The sequence below is a fragment of the Rhinatrema bivittatum genome, chromosome 3, assembly GCF_901001135.1.
Source record: "Rhinatrema bivittatum chromosome 3, aRhiBiv1.1, whole genome shotgun sequence".
Taxonomy (NCBI): Eukaryota; Metazoa; Chordata; class Amphibia; order Gymnophiona; family Rhinatrematidae; genus Rhinatrema; species Rhinatrema bivittatum.
In genome coordinates, this window is record NC_042617.1 from 261,251,955 (window position 1) to 261,278,585 (window position 26,631).

The window sequence follows — 26,631 nt, forward strand, 5'->3', positions numbered from 1 at the left end:
AAAAAGCAGTTACATGTAACAAGGAGATATAGAACTTGGAAAAAGAAGGAAAATGAATATAAGATAATTACATATAATAACATTGTAAGAGGTGGCTATTGATGATATTGCTGGCGATGAGTGTTAATTGTTGGGAATTAAATATTGTTGGAGTTAGGAAAGGCCTGTGTGAAAAGCCAGGTCTTAAGTCTTTTCTTGAAGGTTGAGATGCTGGGTTCCATTCTAAGATCTGGGGGAATGGAGTTCCATAGGATGGGACCAGCTGTGGAGAAGGCCCGATCTCTTAGTGTAAAGTGTCTTGTAGTTTTGGCTGGAGGTACTTGAAGTTGTCCTTTGTAAGCATCTCTTGTCGGTCTTGTTGAGTTGTGTAATCGGAGGGGGATTTGAAGATCAATTGGGGCTAGTTGATGGATGTTTTTGAAGATGATGAGAATGGCCTTGTAGATTATTCTGAAGTGGATGGGCAGCCAATGTAGGCTCAACAGGATCGGGGTTATGTGTTCACTTCTCCTGGTGTTTGTGAGTATGCGGGCGGAGGCATTTTGGACCATTTGCAGTGGTTTGGTATGTGAAGAGGGGAGACCAAGCAATAAGGTGTTACAATAGTCCAGCTTTGCGAAGATGATTGATTGTAGAATCGTTCTAAAATCATGTGTGTGGAACAGAGGTCTAATTCTTTTCAGAACTTGGAGTTTATAAAAGCAGTCTCTGGTGGTTTTGTTGATGGTAGCTTTCAGGTTCAGGTGATTGTCAATTAGAACTCCTAGGTCTCTCACTTGTGTAGTATTTGGAATGGCTGGATGAGAGGGTGTGAAGGAACTGTTTTCTGGTGTGATGAGAAGAAGTTCCGTTTTTGATGAATTAAGTACAAGGTTGAGGCTTGTGAGAAGTTGTTTGATATTATTGAGGCAAGATTCCCAGTGAGACAGTGTTTTTGCTAGTGAGTCCTTGATGGGGATCAGGACCTGGATATCATCAGCGTAGAGGAAATGTTTGAGATTAAGGTCAGTGAGAAGTTGACATAATGGTAACAGATAAATGTTAAACAAGGTAGGCGACAAGGATGAGCCCTGAGGAACTCCTACTGAAGCGGGGTAAAGTGAGGATTCTTTGTTATGAATCTTAACCTTGTATCCTCTATTGCTGAGAGAGGTTCTGAACCACGAGAGGGCAGAGCCTGAGATACCTATGGCTGTTAGTTGTTTGATGAGAAGGGAGTGATTGACCGTGTCAAATGCTGATGAAAGGTCGAGTAGGATCAGAAGGAAGGCTTGTCCTTTGTCTAGGCCTAGGATGATGTGGTCAGTCATGGAGATGAGAAGGGCTTCCGTGCTTAAGGTTTTGCGGAATCCGTATTGTGATGGGAATAGGAGGTTATTGTCTTCAATGTAATTTGAGAGTCGTGAGTTTACCAATTTTTCCATAATCTTGGCTATGAAGGGGAGGTTGGCTATCGGTCGAAAGTTGTTAGGATCGTTGGGGTCAAGATTTGGTTTTTTGAGGAGGGGTTTGAGTGAGGCTAGTTTGAGGTTGTCCGGGTAGAATCCTTGTGTGAAGGAGCAATTTATGATGTCTGCTAGGATTTTGGAGATAGAATCTGGAATTGATAGTAGTAGTTTAGCTGGGATGTGGTCTGAGGGGTGGGAGGAAGGTTTCATTTTCCTTAGAATTCCTTGGATCTCCATGGATGAAGTTGAATCAAGTTCTTCTAACCGGGTGTTGTTGATTGCCGGTTGAGGAGTGGGTAAAGGTGCAGTGGTGTTAGAGGGAAGCTGAGAAAGAAGACTGCTGATTTTGTTGCTGAAGAATAGTGCTAATTCTTCAGCTTTCGATTGAGCTTGGTCATGTGCAATCTCTGACTGGTTTAATTGTGTGAGGTTGGCTACATAGCTGAAGAGGGCTTTGGCATCGAAAACAAGGTCGTGTATTTTGGAGGCGTAGTAGTCCCTCTTGGATCTTAAGGTGCTTGCTTTGTATTGATGAAGAGATGATTTGTAGATTGAAAGGGTGTTGGTTCCTGGGTTTTTGCGCCATTTAGCCTCATTTTGTCTTAGTTGGAGTTTGAGCTTTCTTAGTTCTGAGGAGAACCAGGGCTGTCTCTTGGAAGGGTTATGGTGAGGTTTTTTTGTTATTGGAGGGCAAAGCTTGTTAGCAATAGTTTCAGTGATTGTGTTCCATGATTGAAGCGCTGAGTTCGGATCAGTAAGGTCCAGTTGGAGGAGATGTGGTGATAAGTGATTATTAAGGTCTTCTGGGGAGCAAGTTTTCCTATAAGTGAAGGAGGGCGAAGGAATGTAAGCCGGGCTCGTATCTTTTATAGATAATGAAGTTGTTATTAGGTAGTGATCTGACCATGGGACTTTTGTGCAATTGGGGAGAGATACGGGTTTGATAGCGGCGTTAACGAAGATAAGGTCTAAAGTGTGGCCGGCTTTGTGGGTAGGTTCGTTAATTAATTGAGTTAAGCCTAGTGCGGAGAAGGCTGTGAGTAGTGTCTCACAGTTGGGTGATGGTGTGGGGTTATCAACGTGCATGTTAAAATCTCCTAGAATGATAGCTGGCGAGTCTAGGTTGATAAGGGAAGTGGTTAATTCGACCAGTGGTGAGGCATCTGATTCCAGGAGTCCTGGGGGAGCATATACAAGTAGGATTTGGAGCATGTTTGAGGAGAAGAAGCCGTATTCAAGTTTTGAATTGGAATTGGAATGGTGTAGAGAGAATCTGAGGTCCTTTTTGGTAGCTAAAAGAATACCTCCTCCCTTTTTTTTATGACGAGGAAGCGAGAAGAAGTCGTAAGCCTCTGTAGGTAATTGGTTAATTATTGCTGTATCTGATGGTTTTAACCACGTTTCAGTGATTGCACATATCTCCGGTTTCACATCAATGAGGTAGTCATTTAGAATTAAGGACTTTTTCGTTAGAGACTGAGCATTGAACAGGCTTAAAGAAAAAAGCGTGAGGCCTAGAAGTTGAGTCGTAGGAGTGATCATAATCGAAGAGAGGGATTTGAGGTTGTGTTGTTGAGCATGTCGGAAAGAAATTCTTTTAGGTGGAGTATTATGCTGGAGTATTGGAATAGTGGAGAATGGGGCCATTTGTAGGAACTATGTTACGAGATTGGAGAGACTGTGATAGAGGAGCAGTGTGAATGCTGGAAAACTAGACGGTGAGACTGGAAGAATGCTAGCAGCTTGTAGGTGCATTTGGATGAATGCTAGCAGCTCATGGTGGTATATGAGCGCAAAGAGAATTTGTGTACAGTAGGAGGAAACATGAGAAACTGTTTGAATGTGAGGCGGTAGAGCAGTAGCAGTGGAACGCCAGAGGAGAGAGTCCAATGTGGAGGGCTCATACACCGAAGGGTGGAGTAAATTATTTTTAAATGCTCAGCTTTTACTGGGTTGCAAAGCGAGCGAGGTCGGAGAACAGTACCTTTAATTCTTCCTGCAGGGTCTGTCTGGAACGTCGCCTTTAATCTGGCTGTGGTGGTGGAAATCAGTCGTAGGTTAGTTAAGGCGAAGAGTTCGGTCGGTGTGGTACCTCCGGGCAGCCCGACGGTGCGGCACGAAGGGGCGCACAAAGGGGCGGGCCCCTTTGTCGCGCCCCTTCGGCGCGCGGCGCCAAGCAGCGCGAAGATTTAAAGCCCAGCGGGGCTGTCGCTGATAGGATGGCGACGTTTCAGAGGGCGGGCCTTGGCGCGGTGCTGTTTTCGATTTTTTTGTTGCTTATTTGTTTTCCCTTGCAGGTTTAGTTAGGGTTTTCGACTCTCAGCGAAGCGGCTGGCGCTGGAGCCCCTCGGGTGAGGAGGGCGTGCACTAACCTGACCTTCCCCCGATGGGGCTTCGGCGCCGGTTGCGCAGGTCTTCGGTCGAGGAAGCAAGCCGGGAGCAGCGAAAGACGTTGCGCATGGCAGAGATACTCTAGATTTTTATGGTCCGTAAACACGGTAATTTGATGTTGAGTGCCTTCGAGCCAAGGCCGCCATTCCTCGAATGCCAACTTAATAGCCAGGAGCTGTTTGTCACCGATCCCATAATTCTTCTCTGCTGGAGAGAAACGACGTGAGAAGAAAGAGAAGGGATGTAATGACTTGGAGTCTCCAGTCTGGCTCAGAACAGCCCCCACACCGACGTCAGAGGCGTCGACCTCTACGGTGAATTGCTTGTTGGGGTCCGGATGATGTAGGCATGGTTCCGTGGAAAAGGCAGTCTTTAAATCTTTGAACGAGGAAATGGCCTCCGCAGACCATTTAGAAGCATTGGCCCCTTTCCGGGTCATAGCAGTCAAGGGCACCATTAAAGAAGAGTAGTTCTTTATAAAGCTTCTATAGTAATTGGTGAACCCCAAAAATCATCTCAGGGCCTTCAGGCTGGTAGGTTGGGACAAATTCATGATACTTTCTAATTTTTGGGGATCCATCTGGAAGCCGTCGTTAGACACAATGTAGCCAAGAAAAGGCACAGAGTCTTTATGGAATTCACACTTGGATAGCCTGGCATAGAGTCGGTGTTCTCGGAGTCTTAGTAGAACTTGCTTGACGTCTTCTAGATGAGTAGACAGATTCTGAGAAAATATCAGGATGTCATCTAGGTACACTACGATGCTCTTGTACAACAAATCCCGCAGAATGTCATTCATCATGTTCTGGAACACAGCGGGTGCGTTGCACAGGCCGAAGGGAATTACTAAGTACTCAAAATGACCGTCTCGAGTGTTGAAAGCCATTTTCCACTCGTCATCATTGCGAATCTGGATTAAGTTGTAGGCCCCCTTCAGGTCAAGTTTCGAAAATATCTTGGTCCCCTGAAGCCAGTCAAACAGCTCTGAGATTAAAGGCAGGGGGTAACGGTCTTTAATCGTAATCTTGTTCAGACCTCAAAAGTCGATTCTAGGATGTAAAGTTCTGTCCTTCTTCCCCACAAAGAAGAATCCTGCGCCGGCTGGTGACTTTGAAAGTCTAATGAAACCTTTCTGTAAATTCTCCTCGATGTACTCGGACATAGCCTTATTCTCTATTGCAGAGAGTGGATAGACACGTCCTTTAGGAGGTTCAGTGTTTGGTTTTAGCCGAATGGCACAGTCATAAGATCTGTGTGGAGGGAGGATGTCAGCAGCTTCTTTGGAAAACACATCACTGAATGATGCGTATTGAGGCGGCAGTCCTGCCATCACTGGAGTTGTAGGCATGCAGAGAACAGGAGAAACTTCCTTGAGGCAACTGCCATGACAACCTGGGCCCCAGCGGGAGAATCCCAAGGAGGACTAGTTGAATTGAGGCTGATGCAACTGCAACCAGGGTAACCCCAGAACGATAGGGTACATGGCCTTCTCTAACACAAAGAAAGGGATTGTCTCCGTATGGAGGGCTCCGGTGCGAAGAGTCACTGGTTCAGTGCGAAGAGTCACATCACCGGGCAAAGACTCTCCATGGATGGATGACAAGAGTAATGGAGCTTCTAGAGTAACGAGGGGAATCCTCAAATGTTCCACTAGGCGTCGAAGTATAAAGTTGCCTCCTGCCCCCAAATCCACAAGGGCAAGAGTTTGGATTGTAGATGGTCCGCAAGTCAGGGAGACTGGTAGAGAGAGTGGAGGAGAAGGCGAGGTAAGGCCTAAGAATAGTCCTCCTGCAGGACTTAGGCCCATCCGTTTTCAGGATGAATAGGGCATGTTGGGACATCGTGACCAGCACAAAACATACATAAGCCATGCCTCTTCCGAAGTCTTCTCTCTTTTGAAGTCAAATGACTGTGACCAAGTTGCATCGGTTCTTCTCCACTGGCAACAGGTACTGCTGGAACCATCCGAAGTGCAAGTTTAGCATGAGTCTCCTTCTGAACTGGTCCTTTAGTAGGCTTGAGTTCTTTCACCTTATCATGAAGCCAGTGGTCAATTCTAGTAGCCAAAGTCACTAGTTCATTCAGCGAGTCAGGTGTCTCACGAGCGACCAGCTTGTCCTTCAAGCAGGTATTCAGACCTCTGAAGAAGAGAGTTTTCAGGCAGCTAGGTTTCCAGCATAATTCTGTAGCAAGAGTCTTGAACTCTATTGCAAAATCAGCCAGTGGTCGGTTGCCTTGCTTCAAGTCCACCAGTTCAGAACCAGCAACAGTCACTCAAGCAAGATCATCGAAAATGGATTTAAATAATTCTAGAAATCCATCAATATCCTGCAGGATTGGATCCTTACATTCTCACAGCATTGAAGCCCAAGACAAGGCCCTTCCATCAAGATAAGATACAATATAAGTAGTCTTGGCATAGACTGTGGGGAAGTGTGCAGGCTGCAATGCAAAATGCATGCAGCATTGGTTTAGGAAACCCCTAGTTCTTTGAATCTCTCCAGAGAAACGAACTGGAGCAGCCAGAGGTACCATAGTCTTTATAGTTAAACCCAGGTAACTGACCTTCATTACTGGAAGCAGCACCTTGCGTCTTCTGTGCTTGTAGCTGATGAAACGCTGAAGTGAGTTTCTCCAATGCATCTTGTAGTTCAGCAGTGCATAGGGCCAGACCTGGAATGGCCTGCAAGGCATTGAGCTGTGCCGGATCCATGGAGTTAGCAATCTATTATAATTAGTGAGGTTTTGGTGGACCCTTGGACACTGTGGCAGCTGACCACGCCCACGGGGGGAAGTCCCGTGAAGGGCCACAGGTCAGACTCAGCTTAGGACACACAAACACAGAGATTGATCTTTTATTAGACAATGTGATGAAGCCATCAGAGGTGGCAGTAGTGAGCAGTAGAAGTAGCCCAGCTGGGCTAGTATCCCTCAGGTGCTGGAACAGCGACTCCTCCGGTAGCAGTGCTGTAGTGGAAAGAACTGAGAATAATGAGTACAGTGGAATATGCACAAGCCCCAGTATGGAGAACCCCAGGATAGGGAGAGTACCTGATCCCTGAGAGCAGAGAGGCTTGAAGGTGATGTACTCACACAGCGGTTTCACATAGGAGATGGCACTAGGGCTAGAACGGAGGCAGGCCCTCGAGGAGCGAGTACCTGGTTCCAGGGAATAGCTCTGAGGTGAAGATGGAAGTATTCACTGATGTTGAAGATAGCGAATCCTTCCAGGCAGAAGAGAAGGTAGGAGCAGGCAGCGAGTCAGGGAACATGGGCCCTCGAGGAGTGAGTACCGGTTTCCTGATAGCGACCTGAAAAGCAAGTGAGGCCCCCGAGGAGCGGGTACCCCGTTAGTGTTAAGAATCCAATGAAGATTGGAGAGAGCAGATCCCTGAGAGCAGAGAGGCTTGAAGGTGATGTACTCACACAGCGGTTTCACATAGGAGATGGCACTAGGGCTAGAACGGAGGCAGGCCCTCGAGGAGCGAGTACCTGGTTCCAGGGAATAGCTCTGAGGTGAAGATGGAAGTATTCACTGATGTTGAAGATAGCGAATCCTTCCAGGCAGAAGAGAAGGTAGGAGCAGGCAGCGAGTCAGGGAACATGGGCCCTCGAGGAGTGAGTACCGGTTTCCTGATAGCGACCTGAAAAGCAAGTGAGGCCCCCGAGGAGCGGGTACCCCGTTAGTGTTAAGAATCCAATGAAGATTGGAGAGGAAGAGTAGCTGGATACGGAGAGCGAATCCCATCCGTAAGGAATCCCCTTGCTAACTCAAAGGCTAGCAAACACTGAAGGCTTTAAATATCTGGGCAGCTTGACATCATCACAGGGGGACGCCCCTGAGGTTCGCATCAAGTAGGAAATAAGAGTGAGGGCCGCACGGCGCGCGCACCCTAAGATACCAGCTGAGCATGGCGGGAGGCAGCGCCCAAGCCGGTCTGGGGGCGCTGGAGAGGACAGTAGGCAGATGCTGCGGCAGCCAGGCATCCATCCACAATTTATTGCACATCTATTCTTTATTTGCACCTCCAGCAAGAGGAGGTGCAAATAAAGAATGGTAGGCGGAGTGAAGCCGTCGGGAAGGGACGGTTGCAACACTCCCTCAACCCCTTCTCCCCAAGATATAGAAGATTAGGGATGTGAATCGTTTTTTGACGATTTAAAACAATCGTCAGATATATTTTAAATCATCAAAAATCGTTAAGAGTCGCGATACAATAGAAATTCCCCTGATTTATCGTGAAAAATCGTAAATCGGGGGAGGGGGAGGGGGGAGGGCAGGGAAAACCGGCACACCAAAAAAGCCCCTAAACCCACCCTGACCCTATAAAATGAATCCCTTACCTTCCCCCACCCTCCCGAACCCCCCCAAAACTTTTTACGAGTACCTGGTGGTCCAGTGGGGGCACGGGGACTGATCTCCCGTTCTCGGTCCATCGGCGCCATTTTGGCTGCCACTCAAAAATGGCGCCTATGGCCCGATAAAAAAAAACCCACCCGACCCTTTAAAAACGACCCCTTAGCTTCCCCCACCCTCCCGATCCCCCCAAAACATTTTAAAATTACCTGGTGGTCTAGTGGTGGTCCCGGGAGCGATCTCCCGTTCTCAGGCCGTTGGCTGCCACTCATAAAGATGGCGCCGATGGCCCTTTGCCCTTACCATATGACAGGGTATCCGTGCCATTGGCCGGCCCCTGTCACATGGTAGGAACACTGACTGGCCGGCGCCATCTTTAATGATGGCCACCGCCATCGTAAAGATGGCCGCCACCGTATTTAAAGATGGCACCGGCTATCCAGTGCTCCTACCATGTGACAGGAGCCGGCCAATGGCACGGATACCCTGTCACATGGTAAGGGCAAAGGGCCATCGGCGCCATTTTTATGAGTGGCAGCCGATGGCCCGAGAACGGGAGATTGCTCCCAGGACCACCACTAGACCACCAGGTAACTTTAAAATGTTTTGGGGGACTCGGGAGGGTGGGGGAAGCTAAGGGGTAGTTTTTAAAGGGTCGGGTGGGTTTTTTCTTTTATCGGGCCATCGGCGCCATTTTTGAGTGGCAGCCAAAATACCGCCGATGGCCCGAGAGCGGGAGATCGGTCCCCGTGCCCCCACTGGACCACCAGGTAATTGTAAAAAGTTTTGGGGGGGGTTCGGGAGGGTGTGGGAAGGTAAGGGGTTAATTTTAAAGGGTCGGGCCTCACTAAAAAAAAAATAATGATGTGAATCGGAACCAATTCCGATTCACATCACCCACATCACCCATGATCAGATTTTTCCCCCCCTCTAGCTGAACCCGATCGTTAAGACGATCGGGCACACGATTCACATCTATATAGAAGATAGTTGGAACCTATATGGCATTAGGCCTATTTTAACACGTATTGGATATGGGCTTAGCCCTCAGAAAGGCATGAATAAGGAATTACAATATAGTAAACTTTCCATACCAAAACAGTGCTCAAGTAACAGCAACCCTATCTATGAAAAGGCAACACTGCAAATATTACACCAGGCCCTAAACACCAATACACGTCCTATTAGGAAAACAGAACATGTCAGGCTGCCTAAAAATATCTGTTAAATAAAAATATATATATACCTAAAAATATTGTACGAAAGCTTTTACAACTACATAGATCCCTTATTCAGATGTCAGATAAGAGATATTCACAAGACAGGTCCTACATTATCTCAATAACTCAAATACAGTATTTTTGGATACTACTTAAGCACAGTACAAGTTATCACAGCCTGCCTACAGTTTACCCAAAGAAACAAATCTGCCATATCAAAACAACACTAACTTCCAGTACTCAAACAGTTACCACCATGCCCAGGAAAAAGCAGCACTGCAAATATTACAACAGACCTTAGAAAACCAATATACCTCCCATTGAAAACAGAACCTTATAGTACCTACTCAGAAACTACTCACTAGCAGAATCCTTCCCCTTGATCGCACCCGAAGACTGACCAACTGTGGTGATTAATAACATTTCAATTACAAAAAAAAATCAAGAAATATAAAACATCAATCATAATAGTAAAACTATACTAATAAAAAGAATAAATATTTCAAGACAGCTGATGAATAGAACATTCTATAAGGAGGAGATGCATCAAACAACATCCTGCTCTCCATATATGGGATGTTTTGATTCCCAGTCACCCTGAGACTCTCATGGATTGGAAGGGAGCCACACAAACTTTATCCTCTCTCACACATACACGCTCACATGATTTCACTCCTAATCCCTCTCTTTCTGTGTCACACACAAAAATGCTCACATAGCACACCCCCTTCAGCTCCCATCCACATTATCCCAAGCTCCTCTTCCCACCAAGTCCCCAGCAGTCTTACTCCCTAGCCCCATCCAGACCCCCCAGTCCCCAGCAGTTTTGCTTCCCAACCCCCTCTCCTCACTCAGACCCCCAGTCCCCAGCAGTTTTGCTTCCCAACCCCCTCTCCTCACTCAGACCCCCAGTTCCCTAGCAGTTTTGCTCTTCAGCCCCCCTCTCCCCACTGACCCCCTCAAGCAATCATGCTCCTCAGTCCCCTTTCCCCATCCAGAAACCCCGGCCCACAGCAGTCATGCTCCTCAGTCCCCTCTCCCCACCTAGACCCCTTCAGCCCCCAGAAGTCATGCTCCCCGGTCCCCTCGCCTCACCCAGCCCCTAGTACCTCAATAATCTTGTTTCAGTCTGATGATTAATGCTATTTTATTATAGTTATGATGATTCCTGGCTTTCTGCAAAGAGGATTCATGAAAGTATACATTGATTTTTGTTTTATTACATGATTGATTGGATCTATTTGTTTTCTTTGCTTGTGGATTTATAAACTGCAATTAATATAAAATAAATTAATACAGTTAATAAGGAATTTTTAATGCCGGTAAGTGCTTGAAATAATTGAGGTAAAATGTTTTAAAGTGTCACGCATGATGCATAATGGCTGTTGTAAACTAATGAGAAAGCCATTGTAGGGTGCAGTATGTGGCTGCAGCCCAACCATGGTAACCTTGTGCCCACCCAAAAAAAATCAATTCTGGCTATGCCACTGCCACAGCCCCTCCCGCAGTCATGCTCTCCAGTCTCCTCTCCCCACCGAGACCCCCAGTCCCCAACAGTCATGCTCTCCTGTCCCCTCTCCTCACCCAGCTTCCCAGTACCCAGCTGTCTTGTTCCACAGCCCCTCTGCTCCAAGACCCTTTGGTCATGCTCCCCAGTCCCCTATCTCCATTTTCCAGTAGTCAAGCTACACAGTTCTCTCTCCTCACCCAGCCCCCAGCAGTCTTGTTTCGAGCCACTCCCCTCCAAGACCCTCCAATTATGCTCCCCATTCCCATCTCTCCACCCAGACCCCCCCAATAGTCATGTTCCCTAGCACCTTCTCCCCACCTAGACCCCTACCCAGTCCCTAGCAGTCTTGTTCTCCAGGCCCCTCTCCCCCATCCCAATAGTTTTGCTTCCCAGCCCTTCCCACTCTCCAGCCAGCTTGTTCTCCAGCCTCCCGTCGTGTCCTCTCTCACTGTCACTCTTAGCTCACTGAATTTTTTCTCAGCTCAACTCAAACACCGGCACTGAGATCTTAGAAGAAATAGCTGCACAGCATTTACTTATCCCTTGGCCCTTGGATCCACATGAACGTAGTAGATAACTCCAAGGTTTGAAGACATCCCGTCCCATACTCCTGTTTTTCACGTCAGGTAGAAGGCGGGGCCTTCTTCCAGCCAAAGCAAAATCCCACCTTCTACCTTATGCTGTGCTGCTGTTTCAATCAGTGCCTGAGCTTAGCTGCCACTTGCCTTCATCTGGTCCCCGAAATTGGTCCCAGCCAAGAGGCCCCCTTATCTGCTCTGTCCGAACCTTCTTTTTATTGACTCTCTGTGAGGCGCAGCTTGCAGGCAACCACAGGCTGCTCTTTCTATTGGCTGCATAGATGTGAAGCTGAAAAAAAATCCCCCTCCCCCCCCAAAAAAAGGTCCAGAGGTGGGGATTCACTGAAGACCTTGACAGCATGCCACTGCTGAACTGCTATTCATATAAAAGTGAATTTTAAAAGGTGTGTGAGTGCCAAATTTAGGAGCTGCATGGGCATAAAAGGTGCCCAATATGCACAAATATCTCACATCGGACAAAAAAGGGCATGGTGTGGGTGTGGCATGAGCATTCTGGGACGGGGCTAAGAGATGTGCATAAGAAGGTGTGCATCTGGATAAGCACTGATGTCTAGAGCCACATAGCTTTACTTCTGCTAAAGAAGAGGTGTAAATCGAAATAAAATTGTTTATAGGCATTTCTCAAGTGATTGAGGGGTCTAGGTCCACTGGGGAGATGCAGGCTAATGAACCAGGGGTTCTGTGGAGGATGTAGATATACTCTGAGCAAACTGGTGGACGAACTGGTGCAACTGATCATGGCATGGATACGAGCCTGTTAAAAAATTCCCCCACTTATGTGGCTCAAATCCAACTTTAAAAGGCTGTGAGTGCCCATGTGCACACATGCTATAAAATGGTCACGTATCTAAGTACATCGAAACACACACATATGTGGGTGCCCGTGCTCCCGTTTGAAAGGTACTGTCATAGTGCATGTGTGTGTGTGTGTTCATTGCAAAGAGCAAGGGAGCCATCTATTGGCCATTACAGATCCTTTAAAAATCTGTATTAACTAGCAGAATTTTGGACTATTGGAACTGGCAGTTGTGAAATTTCTCCTATATGTAGAGACTTCACCTGTAAGTTTTTATTTCATGTATTCTTTGTTTTTATTATGATGTATTATTTTATGTATTATTATTATTATTAACATTATATTTTAGCTATTTATCATTCATATACCTTTATTATTCAGAAATCAGAAATGCTTTCTGCAATAACACTTTTCTATGTATTTTTCCAGGTCTAATGGTCAATAATTGTCCTGCTGATAGTGGAAGCTGACACTTTGTTATATTTGTTAGATATCTAATTAGCTAGACTAAAATCCTGATGCATTAGCAGAAATTTTCAAAAGGAAATAAGTAGAGAAGAATCCCACATTCAATAAATCATACAGGTAGCCAGCAGAGTGTGGAGCCAATAAAGGTGCTCACAAAAGTCTGATGATTCAGAGTACTTTATTCACAAGACAACTCCTCTTGCCTGTACATATTCAATCAACAATCTTTAAAATTGTCCCCCGACACGGACCCCATGTTTTGCTCAAAGGCTGGGTCGAGAGCACCATGCATCAAATCAAAAGAACATATGTGGCTTACTAACTCAAAAAGTAACTGAACTATATCTTAGGCATGGTCTGAGAAACTATATACCAGAAAGCATGATGTCAGTGCCAGGAAAGATTGTATAAACTATTCTAAAGAACAAAATCATAGAACATATAGATAGACGTGATTTAATGGGACACAGCCAATATAGATGTACACAAGGAAGTCTTGAGTCTCACCAATCTGCTACATTTGTTTAAAGGGGTTCATAAAGAAATATGGGGATGATGGGGAACTGGCAGATTTATTTATTTATTAAAATATTTATCATCTGTCTATAACAAAGTCATCCTAGGCGAAGTACAATAAAATATACAACAAAATATCAGGATGTAGTGTATCTGGATTTTCAGAAGGTGTTTTACAAAGTCCCTCATGAAAGACTCCCGAGAAAATTAAAAAGAAATAGAAGAGGAGGCAATGTCCTATTGTGGACAGTTAAAAAACAGGAGACAGAGAGTAGGACTAAATAATCAGTTTTCCCAGGCCAATACAGTAAAGTGCGGCCGTGGTTACCCTGTTTCTAACCTGCTTTCTACTCACAATTTGGCCGCGTTAGTCCAACCTGCGATTCACTATCCCTTTTAACCCATCCTTACCGCCTCTTTAAATCAACGGGTAACCCTTTCTGCCCGCGGCATGTATATGATCGGATTAGCTATTCCCTCCCATACAGTAACTGCGCTCCCCGATTATCGCTTTTTAAACCTGCAGTTTTGCCGCGCGTTTAACCTGCTAATTTACCGCCTACCCCTACCCCTGCGTTAGTGTGGAGCGACAGGCAAGCCGAGACGAAATTTCACGGGCCACGAAGCAGCCCCAGCCAGCCCTGCTTCACTGCCTGACCCCCTAACTCCCCGGGACAAGACCGAAGTGAATCGGGCAAACTTTCTGCCAGCCCCCGCTCACCTGCCCTGGCCGCGTCCATCTCCCGCGCTGACAGCTCCAGAGCAGCCCCAGTCCTCTCTCCCCTCCTCCCGGGGACAGCCAGCGGCGAGAGCAGCTTCAGCAGCCCGGGGCGGATCGGGCGCTCCCCATGGCTCCCTATTCTCTAAAAAGTAATGAGTGCACGCCGTGACCTCGGACGTCGCATGCCGTGACCTGAGCGCCCAGCGTGCTAACCCGAAACTGAATTTTTTCCAATATTTCGGAAACAATTGTTCGGGTTTTTGGTTGAAATTGCCTAATTCATCCTTGATAATAGCACATCCCTAGTGGTTAGTGCAGTTAGTATAGCTGGGTTTAAAAAAGGTTTGGATAAGTTCTTGGAGGAGAAGTCCATTAACTGCTATTAATCAAGTAGACAGGTTATGGCCTCTGTTATTACTGGCATCAGTAGCATGGGTTCTTCTTGGTCTTTGGGTACTTGCCAGTTTCTTGTGGCCTGGTTTGGCCTCTGTTGGAAACAGGATGCTGGTCTTGATGGACTCTTGGTCTGACCCAGCATGGCAATTTCTTATATTCTTATGTTCTTAAAAATAAAAAGATCAGACAACAAAGGTAAAAAAAATGAGTTTTTAGTGATTGGAATATGCTATCTTTGGGAATGTGCATATATTTCTTATTTTTCTTATATTTTTGTATTTTGCTCTCTTTAGAGTTCCACTATTCAGAATCTGGTTTCTTGGGCTTTCTATTTTGGTTTTATCTGTATGTTTCTGTTTCTAATTTGTAGCCCCTTATATCTGTATTAGTTAAGGGTGGGTCTGCATTCTGCCTATGTGTGATTGAGGTGCAGTATTTCTGCTAGTGTATATTTTCTCTGTTGGGATTTGTACCAGTCTAGCTTGTTCTTTTTGCCCAGTAGGTGGTGTATTATTGTTCTAGGGCCTGGTGTAAGATTTGTATTGCTGCCTTTTCATAAATAATGGTGCTGTTTGATTCCTTAGCTAGTACTGTGATTGTATGGTATTTTTTTTATGTTTGTTTTTTTGCAAGGGTTAGTGTTACTTCACAAAGCTAGCAGTGGAAGGATTTTGTTTTGCTCAGGTGACACCAGAATTTGAATATATATATTTTTTGCATATTGGGTTGTAATGTGAACTGTCCTAATTCTGCTCTGCACTTGTTCGTGTGGTTATTATGATTATTGCTATTTTATTGTACTTATGATGATCTCTGCCTTTCTAGAAGGAGGATACATGAAAGAATGCATTGATATTTATTTTATTACATGATTGGATCTGATATTTATTTTCTTTTTATTTTACATGATATTCTTGTGTATTTATAGACTGCAGTAAATATAAAATTAATACAGTTTAATAAGGAATTTTTAAAGTTGGTAAGTGCTTGAAATAAGTTAAAATATTTTAAAGTTTCACTCATGATGCATAAAAGCTGTTGGACTTAGAAATTCTTTGTCAGGTGCCCTCTAAGCCATTATTTGTTGCGCACCCCATCCGCGCTTGGCCTGCACACGGGCCTGCTCACCTCACTAGCTCTTCTGCAGCTCACGAGTTGGCCTCCCCAGCGGCAGCTGCGAGCTCCTCCAGGCTTCGGCGTCTCGCGGCGGGGGTGGCCGGGCCTTCCACTGCACACTAAGCCTCACGCCAAAGTCCGGCGTCCTCCGTGGCATCGGCCACACCCCTACGCGCACGCATGCGGACCGCCCAGTCTCTTGTAGGGTCAGGGGAGGGTCCTAGCTCTGCGGCGCACCCTGATTGAATGTACTACTTAAGGAAGTTCCTGCCTGCGCATCCTTGCCTTGGCAATCAGGTTGGCATGGTTTGTGTACTAGTTTGCCTCTGAGTGTCCAGTCTTGTTCCAGCCTTGTTCCAGTGTCCTCCTGTTCCAGTGTCTTCCTGTTCCAGCATCCTCCTGTTCCAGTGTCCTTCTGTTCCAGCATCTGTCTGTCCCTGTCTCCCCAGGTAGTATCTTCGGACTGACTCTCTGGTACTGACCTCTGCCTGCTTCATTGACCATTCTGATCGCTGCCTGGATTCTGCCTGCCTTCGTGACCTCATCTGACCTCTGGAACCTGATCCCTGTTTCATTGACTACTCTCGGACTGATTCCTGGTATCTGACTCCTGCTTTGGCTGACTTCCCTTGGACTGATCCTCGGAACCTGACCCCGGCTGCCACTGACCATGCCTCCTTGATTCTGGCTCTGTCCCTTGCCTTGTCATCGCCTACACTGTATTGGCCTTCTCTGACACTCCAGGCCTGTAGTCTAGTGACCGACCGCGCTCCCTTGCTACTGGTGGGCACACCTCTCTACTTCCTCTCCAGGAGACCCTGCGAGACCCACCTAAGTCCAAGCGGCCCGGGTCCCCAAGGGCTCCACCCAGGGGGATCGTGGGCTTCCAGTGGTGAAGCTCCTTCTAGCCTCTGTCTCCTCCTGTGCTCCGTCCCCTGGGGGGCAGGTGCTCCCTGGGCCCAACCAGGGAGCCGTTCCACACTGCTCCAGGACAAGGTCCACCTCCAGGTGCAACATTATTTATGGATAAGGGTACAACTAGTAGGGCTCAGACCTGTATGCCTACTGCCGAACCATGTTAACTTTACCCCCCCCCCCCCCAAAAAAAAAATCAATTCTGGCTATGCCACTGATCCTGCCGTGGCCAGAAGATACATGTGCTGCAGGGAAAGTGCATGAGGGTGTCAGATACCCCATGGGCCAGTTTTGAAAAAACCCCAGGCCGAAATTATCCTGCAATCCGCCCCGATTGTAAATGATCATAAGAACATAAGAACATAAGAAAATGCCATACTGGGTCAGACCAAGGGTCCATCAAGCCCAGCATCCTGTTTCCAACAGTGGCCAATCCAGGCCATAAGAACCTGGCAAGTATCCAAAAACTAAGTCTATTCCATGTTACCATTGCTAATGGCAGTGGCTATTCTCTAAGTGAACTTAATAGCAGGTAATGGACTTCTCCAAGAACTTATCCAATCCTTTTTTAAACACAGCTATACTAACTGCACTAACCACATCCTCTGGCAACAAATTCCAGAGTTTAATTGTGCGTTGAGTAAAAAAGAACTTTCTCCGATTAGTTTTAAATGTGCCCCATGCTAACTTCATGGAGTGCCCCCTAGTCTTTCTACTATCCAAAAGAGTAAATAACCGATTTACATCTACCCGTTCTAGACCTCTCATGATTTTAAACACCTCTATCATATTGGATATCTGGAAAAGGTAACGATGAGTGAGATGATCAGATTTGCAGGCAACACAAAATTATTCCAAGTTGTTAGATCACAAGTGAATTGTGAGAAATTGTATAATTAGAATAAAGTTAATTAAAATCAGAATAAATTAAATCCATGAATAAATTAATTGTTCAATATGTTAAACACGTCCAGCAAAAAAAAAAAACACCCCAGAAATGTGCTGAGAGCTACATCAAATTTGGATTTATTTCCATCACCGATCCGATCATAACGGAGCTCAGAAACCTCTGTGCTTCCTGTGTGGGAAGGTTCTGTGTAACCAGAGCACGAAGCCTGCAAAGCTCCAAAAACAGCTGGAAAATTTAGCCCTGAAAATGTTCAAGATGGGATGAATATTTTCAAGCAGAAGATGACAAGAATTGATTCATCTGGCACTTCACCTAAACTTGAATTTTCTTCATCTCTTTTATCTCAAAAATACCTGCTTTGGGAGCATCTTGTGAAGGGGCCTACTTAATTGCCAAAAAACAGGAAGCCACACACGATTGGAGAAATTTTGATCAAAACATTTACCCTGGAAATAGTGGAGCTGGTGTGTGTTGCAAACAGCATCAGAAGGATATTGAAAAAAAACCCTGCTATCAAATGATATGATTCCCTCATGAATTCAAGACATACCTTCAAATATTCTTAAACCAGTAATGGGGGATTGAAAGCCAGCCCTCTCCCATTCAGCACGTAGCTGGATGTAACCGTTGATGCAGCTCAGTCTCCAGTCAGCTGCTGGTGTTTGTGTGATATGTGTGGACACTACAGTGGTTCCATTAAGGAAGAATTCATTTTCGGAAAACCACTTGTAGCAATCATAAAGGCAGTGGATGTGTTCAATATGGATGTGCAGCCCCAAATTATCAGTTTTTTTTCTTTTATCATTTTTCTTTCATTTGTTTAATGTTTTTTTTTTTCGGGGGGGGGGAGTTGGTTAACTTGCGAAACTGACCCCCCCCCCAATTAAACAAGAACACCCCCCCCCTCCTTTCCTCAAACAAACAAAAAAACAACCAATAATGGGCCTCTGGATGCCCTGACTGGACCTTCCTGGGCCAAAAAACCTCCTGAGGCTGGGCCCTAACCTCGAGCCAGTGCCTGCCTGAAGTGAGTCCGGGACAGGAGCAATGCCCCGTCGCACCTGCCTGAGTCCCAGCACTTTAAAAATGGCACTATCTGCCACTTGAGCACCTTCTTCCAGTGTGGCTAGCGCCATTTTGATGTACGGCCATAGAAATGTACGGCTATCTGAAGAGCAGTCCTAAAGTTAGACAGCTAAACTTATCCGGCTAACTGTAAGGGAGCCGGGTATATTCAGTGGTGCTAAGTTAGCCAGACAGGTTTAGCTGGCTAATTTTACCACACACCCAGCGACTGAACATTGGATGTCATATTATATAAATGGGGTGGGGGTGTTCCATGTGTGATTCCGGCGGATCTGGGAGGTCCCTAGGTGGAAAAAGGGTTAAGAACTCCAGCTGTAGTGTCTTTCCAGCCCTGCTTTCAAAGACAGAAACTAGAACGCCAAAGGACTTTTATGGGAAATGTTCACCTTGTTTACCAGTTTAACCTAGCGACTGGAAGTTTTACTGTGCTTTATAAACCTATTATTAAATGGAGAGAGAAAGAAACAAGTTGGTGCAATGTACCACTTGGAAGAACCTGATGGCACTGCCAGATTTTAAGTGGTGGGAACTCATGAAACCTGCAGACTCCAAACAAATCCTCTAATTAATGTATAAACCACTTTCTTGGTTAAACGTGGCCCCAAGCGAAGTACCTGTAATGAAGAATCGTACGTAAGATCACGCCCACTGACTCGTTTGCGAATACTTGTAACCGTCTACAGTATCCCCAGCTGACCCAGCGAACAGGGAAAGAGCTGGGGAAGCTGCACACCCCTGCACATGGCATTTGCCACCTGAGTCAGCAGGGCAGCCATGGCATGTTCACAAGGCAAATGGTTTGTGCTGTGTGAATGCCTCTTGCGAAACTGAAAATTAAGCTCTATTGCATTTTGTAACTTTCCATCTTGTATTGCAAATTCTGCAGTGCAGAATTCCTGGTGAAAACTGTTCTTTCCAGGCTCTCATACTTTTCATTGGACAAAGACGAAAATGAAATTATTCAAGGATGTCATCCTCTATGAGCTTTCTAGACCACGCAGCTCACCTTTTTAGAAGTCACATTTAAAGAAAAATAGCTGATCTGGAAAGCTTCGGTACAGCATCATCTTTGGATAACTGCCGCCAGAGCACTTACCGGTAAAACTAAAAGAGATCACATCACTCAAACACTTGCCGAACTTCACTGGCTATCAATAGAACAAAGGGTTCAATGTAAAACACTCTGCACAATTCACAAACTAATTAATGAAGAAAAAGCAGAGTGGTTAAACACAGCACTATGCTTACATGTCCCCCAGAGAAATCTCAGATCAGCCAATAAAGCCCTTCTAACCATCCCTTCAGTCAGAACAGCCAGACTGACCCAAGTTAGGGAGCGAGCCCTATCCCTAGCTGGACCAATTTTGTGGAACACAATGCCACTGGAAACTAGAGCACAGAGAGATTTAAAACTCTTCAAAAAAGTTTAAGAACTTGGCTTTTCAAAAAAGCTTTTACAGTGAAAACGGAGAATAAGAAATAAGAAATATGAACTATCAGGCAACGTAACATCCACACACAGCATAGAGAGTCACACAAATGCGTAATTGCATATTTTATTAATTTCCCTCATATGTTAATTCTAATGATAGAGACAGAGTAAAGCACTATACCTATATGATTTCCCCATTAATTATACATATGGATAAGATCCATGTCACCTTGCATATAGATTATATTTTTGAAATATGTAACCGAAACTATCCTGGCACTAAGTAAGATAGCATTTCCTCAGTGGAACATTAAAGATATGTGCCTCTCTGTAAACCGTTGTGATGGTACATGACCGAACGACGGTATAGAAAAGATTTTAAATAAATACATAAATAAATAAATAAATTATATTTGTCCAAAAAAAAAAAAAAATCACAGCCTGCAAAGACCCCCAGCATTGTGAACTTAAATATTTATGTTTAGAGCCAGGATTCCCAGCTTTCTCCTGGAGGCACATCCAACCAGTCAGGCTTTCAGGATATCCATAATGAATATGCATGAGATAAATGTGCATATATTGGAGACCCATGGCATGCAAATCCATCTTATGCATATTCATTGTGGTGATCCTAAAAACTTGAGTAGACTGTTGCGATTTACAGAATATATTTAAAAGTTAAAAGCTTGTCTCACATACACCCCGATCAGAGGGAATGCAAACTGTTCTTTCAAAGTGAATTACAATTGCATTCCCAATCCCTGTTAGCCTGAACCGGCAGATTGGTTTTTTTTCAAGTCTCTGAAACCCTTCAGGGCCATGTGTAACCGCCATGGATTGTATTTACAAAGTGCGTTTCTCTTTAAGACAGGGCTTCCCAAACCTATCCCGAGGACCCCATCGCCAGTCGGGGTTTTCTCTATATCCACAATGAATATGCATGAAATAAATTTGCATATATTGGGGGGGGGTCTCCATGGTATGCAAATTTATCTCATGCCTATTCACTGTGGATATCCTGAAAATCCGACTGGCTGTGCAGTCCCCGGGACAGGGCTGGGAAACCCTGATTTAAGAAGCTTTGAGAGAGAGAGAGAAGGGCAGAAAATGCTTAGTTGGATGCTGTGGCTTGCTTTACAGCTGCCACGCTGGCGAAACAGCGTGTAGAATAAATGCATATAGCAGGGCGTCCCAGACCTCTCCAGGGAACCCCACAACCAGTCGGGTTTTCAGGAATATGCATGAGATGGAGCAAGGGATCCCTAAAAGCTCTGGAGCCAGGCAATTACTCCTAAAGAAGATTACATCAGGAACTGGAGGGAAGAAAGGTATAATTAACAAAAAAAAAGTCTGTATTCTGAGGAAAGGGATTGGGAAATTGGGAAGCTGGGAAATTCTGTTTGTTTTGCCTCTTACAAAAAAAAAATCTGAAAGACAATTGTAGAAAAATGATCATTTGCATTCTTCCAATGAATACTTGATTTAATATATTCATGGATGACGAAGAAACAGCTTTCTTTTTCAAGTGTAAGCTACAATAATAAAGTTATGTCTTTGTTTAAAACAAATATAACTGTTTCTCCATCTCTCTGTTTTTTCCTGAGGAGCTGGTAAGTGGCTCCCAGAGGGAAAACACAAAAAAAAAATAAAAATCCAGACCCTGACTTGAACTCTGAGCACCCACTATGCCTGGATTTTGGATTATTTTGTTTTCAAATTCTACCCTTCTCTAGGTGAGCGTAAGTAACAGAGTGCGTCATTTCTCTGCACAAGAACTGAGCTTGTACTGAGTTCAAAATAAAAAAACAAAAATGGCTGGATGAAAATGTGATTGGTTATAGATCAGTAATCCTGGGATTGAGGACCTTGTACCTACTTGCCCACCAGATGTGGAGAGGGTCTTCATGTTCAAGGCCACAAGTTAATCTACCTGTGGAAAAAAAAAGAGCATAAAAGAGAGAATATTTTTACCTATTAAACTTTTTATCGTTCTGTTTTCAGCACTGAAATACATTCTGTCTTGTACTCAAGAGTAACTGTACTCTGATAGCCATGCACGGCCCGACTGTCAGTCACAGATAAAAGAACGCTTCTCTTGCTCACCTTACTTAACAGCGGATTGCCGTACTAAACATAGAGCTCCTTGGTGAGAGAAATGAAAGGTTCTTTACCCTAAGGGCAGCATTTTACAACCCTTTGGACCCCTTCAGTAGGTGTTTTAACCCACCCTGTGTCTGTCAAAAGTCATTAGTAAATAGTGATGAAAATAAATAGAATGAGATTCATAGAAACATAGAAATGATGGCAGAAAAGGACCAATGGTCCATCCAGTCTGCCCAGCAAGTTTCCCTTGGTAGTATCTGTATCAGTGCTGCTTGATGTGCTTTGCTTATGAACTTGGCCCTAGAAGCAGTCCTGTGGGGTTTTTTTTTCCTTAATGTCTGTGCATCAGCACCCCAGACTGTAAAAAAAAGTCATGGCTCGTGTTGGTGGTCTCTGAATCCAAATTCCTCTTTCCTTTCACACCCCCAACCCCCTGCGAGTAGAATGATCTGAATAATGCTACCATAGTAACATTTATTTATTTTAATAAACATTTAAGAAATAACAGCAGATAGCGACCCAAAGAGTCCATCCAGTCTGCCCAGCAGATGGTTAGGGTTGCAGCTGCTGCGCCATGCAGATTACCCTCATGCAGAAATGTAATACCAAACGTTACCACGGTTTATCCCAGTTCTCCATTTCTAGCCTCTGTGTTTATCCCACACCCGTGTTAGCTAGCTGGGGTTTGTGTGCTCTTGGTATACATCTTACCTGTTCTCCATTCCCAGCCAGTGAGCACCACAAGAGACCATAACAGATTGCCCGAATTGTCTGCTCCCAACTTGCTAAAGTATTTTGCAGTGGCACTTATTAAAATTTTACCCAATCCCAATCTCTCTCTGTAATTCCAAGGATTAATGATCACTATGTTGTCCCGTATTTTATAATCTTCAAGCCGGCCGGGCGCCTGCTCCCACATACTCGGAAAGTCATCATTTCTAGCTTGCTCTTGATTTTCTACAGATCGAACGAGAAACAGAAGCACGATGGAGATCAGAAGCATCCTTGCACCAGAAAGACAGTGGCTTGAGATTTAGGATACTTGCAAGCTGCGGCTACTGCTGCATCCTCTGACACAGAGCCTGGCTTTATAGTGGCAAAAATAGGAGCATGACATCAACTGATCTTTGACACAAAGTATTATTTTGTTTATTGCAATACATCTGCAAATGCATTTGCACACTGCGTTCCTGTACCTGCTTGCCTGATAATCTATTCATGCTAATCTCTTTGTGGCTTGCAAAACCAGCGAATTATAGGAAGCTGCAGGGACATGTTCTTATTATAATTTTAATGCCAACAACCATAATTTCTCTTTTTTTGGCATGTCTGTGTGATTTTTATGTATTGTGTGTGTTAGTTTGCATTGCTAATTTGAAAATATGCATGCATTTATTATGAGAACCACTAGGAGTGGTACAAATATGCCGTCTATCAAATATAATAAAATATAAACCATATATCTGACCAAATTTATACAACCATTACTTCTATCTCGGTAAAATATTCAGTATTTAAAGTTCTACCAAAATAACCCACAAACATAACAGTTCCAATCCCTCAGGAAGGTCACAAAATGGAGTCAAGTCACTTCATGTCATACTAAAAACCTTATTTTAGCATGCATGCTAAAATTGCATTGGCATCCCAGTCACTAAGTGGGTAGTTTTAATACAGGCCACATAAGTTTGTGGGCTGTTATGCTCCTATGCAATACCAATTTTCACGGTAAACTTATGTAAATTCTGACATGAGCTCTGATGTGGGCACATAAGTTTTTTTCAGTCTATGACACCTCTCACTGGGGAGTATTGCATCGCTGTAAACACTCCTACTCTACTCTGACATTACTCTCAAGGGCAGGGCCTGTTCAGACCACTGATCCTACGCCACTGGCACACGAGTTCTGTTGAGACCACTGTGTGCCATACTAGTAAGGGACAAATTTGGGATCCCCATATAGATATAATTCCTAATGCATCTCTGGGTGGAAACGTCCAGAGAAGGTGGCTATCCCCATTCCGCTAACTACAGCAACACCTGAAGCAAGAAAATGGGAACAACTCAGGAAAGGTATGGCACGAGACTTGACTGACAGTGGGTCAATGCCATCTTTCAAATTCTGATATAGATGGTAATTTTCACAAGAATTTATGCCCATAAACCTCAGTTTTAAATTACTTTCGTATGTACCTTTATGTGCACTGAGCAAGTGTTGGAAGGTGGGGGAAAGAGGCAAAGTTGGCTCATACTCCTATATTTTTTGATTTTAAAAACAATGGGTGTAAGTTACAGTGCACGAATTAATGCCCTGTGCAAACCAGGTGTAACTCTGTGTGAGGTAATTCATGCATGCACTCTGCCAATTACCTGAGGATTTTCAAAGCAAATTTATTTAGGCAAGTTTGCTTTCAAAATGCTCGGTAAAATCTGCAGGCACAGTCATAGCTCTAGTGTCCCTCTCTGGCAGTAACCAGGGGTGTCTCAATGGGTCGGTGCTGGCCATCCACTTTCTCTACCCCAGGACACATGTTGGGAGGGGAGAAGACAAGCTTCAAGGCCTGACTTCTGTAGATTTCTGCTAAAAGGAAACAGAAAGACTTTGATGGCTCAAATGTTTATGGCCCCAATATTCAGTTGTATCCGGTTATCGGTATATAAGAAACTCCAAATAAATAAATAAATAAGTAAGTAACTTAGGGGGTCATTTTCACGTGCGATAGATCGGGGCAGAGTCGGCCCTGGAAGAGGAGGAGTTGGGGCGGCGTCGGGGCGGATGCAGCGGAAACTTCGCTGGCGGAGAAAAGGAAAGAACCCTTTTCGCTGCCAGTAGCGCGCCCAATAGCACCACCTTTTATGATGGCGCTATTGGGTGCGAAAGCCGGCAGCGATCGCACCGCTGAGGTGCGATCGCTGCCGGCTTTCGCAGGCCTGCCCCCCGCTTCGTCCCCGCCCCCCATTACCGCCAGATTCTCTAAGGTCTGCGACCTTAGAAAATCCAGGTGTAGCATATCTGGCTAAATTACAAGGGATATTCAGCGGCACTGCCCTGCCGCCGAATATCCACTCACAAATCGCTACTTAGCCGGCTAAGTTAGACTCGCTCTATGGCTGGCCTCACTTATCCAATTAACTTAACTGGATAAGTGTGAATATCGATTAAGTTAACCGGATAAGCAGTGCCATCCTGATCTTCCTATTTCCCACCCACTATTTATTCGACTAAAAGATAGAAGGATAAGTGACTTATCCAGCTAGCAGCTGCTGAATATACCCAGATATTCAGCAGCTCACTAGATAGCTGGATAAGTCCTACATATCTGGCTCAAACACTGAACATGCTTTGAATATTCCACCCTATATGTCTGTCTCAAGGGCAGTGATGTTTCCCCTTCAAGTTATCCCTCTTAAAGGGGAAGAGAATTGTGGACTGGAAATGATTCCAGTGCTTCCAGGCCCTCTAATTGCTGCACCTTTAAGGACTGACACAGATGGAATATGATCCTGCTGATAGGGTGGGAGCCTGATCCAAAGGAGTGGGGTTACAGACCCTGAGGCCCAACCCCTGCTTGTGGCCTTAGCATTCCCAGGTGCTGGTGTCAGTGAAAAAAAACAAAAAGGACCCCCTCCTTCCTGATGCACAGGGATTTATACTCTGTGTACTTTGACCTGAGGAAGAGAGGATAACTCTTGAAAGCTTGTCACAGAGGTATGTGGTGATCCTTTGGGATCTCCATTATATGGCCCTAGTTCCTAAACCCTTTGAGTTAGAATTAGGAGATAAGCACTGGAAGGAGGGGTGCACCATTTCAGAACAGCATCTCCATAGAGATTGCTGGAACGGCAAGCCCAAAATGCCTGTTGGTATAAAGGCAGCTTGCATCATTTTGAATTAGCAATCAAAGGAGAAGGCACTGCTTTCCTGATTTGATTTCTTTTTCCTGTTCTTGGTGTGCTAGGCTCCACGGTTTGGCTTCTCCACTGAATGGAAAGGGGACCAACTACCTTGCTGTCCAGTAAAGGAGTCCCAGGGTTGTTTAAGGGATTTTTGGACTTGCTTTTGAGAGTTTTTTTCTGTGAGATCCCTGGTACTTGGCTTGGGTTAGGGGACGTTTGGTGAGTCCCTGTACTTAGGAAGTTTGGGAGTAGAAATTCTGCTGCTTTCCATCACACAATCCATGGATGGATCAGGGGTGAATGGCTGCAGGAGAGCTTCAATTTTTGCCTCTGTGAGAAAATTTTCCTTTTTGGGGGGAGGGGAAGGGATGGTTTGCTGCCAGCCTTCCTGCTCTAAAGTGGGGGAAACCAGAAGAGCTGTTTGTTCCTTGCTGCCTTGATCTATCACCTGAAAGATCCCATGAGTCATTTGTAGAAAGAGAACTGTAAGATTTATTTTTTGTTACATCTGGAGACCCCATGCAGAGTCTTCACCCTGGTAACAAAAGGTACAAGTAGGAGTCGTGCAGTTTATGAGAACCTGGGGTAGATAATATTAAAAAAATATCAATTTATCCAAGTTAGCCGGATAGAAAGAGCAGCTGTGCTGCTGAATATCCCTAGATAAATTGCTACTTAGTTGGATCAGTATTACCTGGCTAAGATTAGACCTGTAATTGAGCAGGTCTAACTTAGCCGGATAACTTAACC

The 26,631-nt window shown here is 45.0% G+C and overlaps 1 protein-coding gene across 1 annotated transcript in view; it reads right to left on the minus strand.

Annotated features, from left to right (window-relative positions):
- The window catches only part of LOC115087399 (protein LEG1 homolog), a 59,230-nt gene extending 36,166 nt beyond the window's left edge, over nt 1-23,064 (minus strand). The window contains exons 1-3 of the mRNA XM_029594538.1: nt 22,696-23,064; nt 21,766-21,811; nt 12,095-12,103 (exon numbers count right to left, since the gene is read on the minus strand). Of these exons, the coding sequence (XP_029450398.1) occupies nt 12,095-12,103; nt 21,766-21,811; nt 22,696-22,987 (347 nt within the window). The 5' untranslated portion in view covers nt 22,988-23,064. The remainder of the gene's footprint in view (nt 1-12,094; nt 12,104-21,765; nt 21,812-22,695) is intronic.
- Between the last annotated feature and the right edge of the window lie 3,567 nt (nt 23,065-26,631).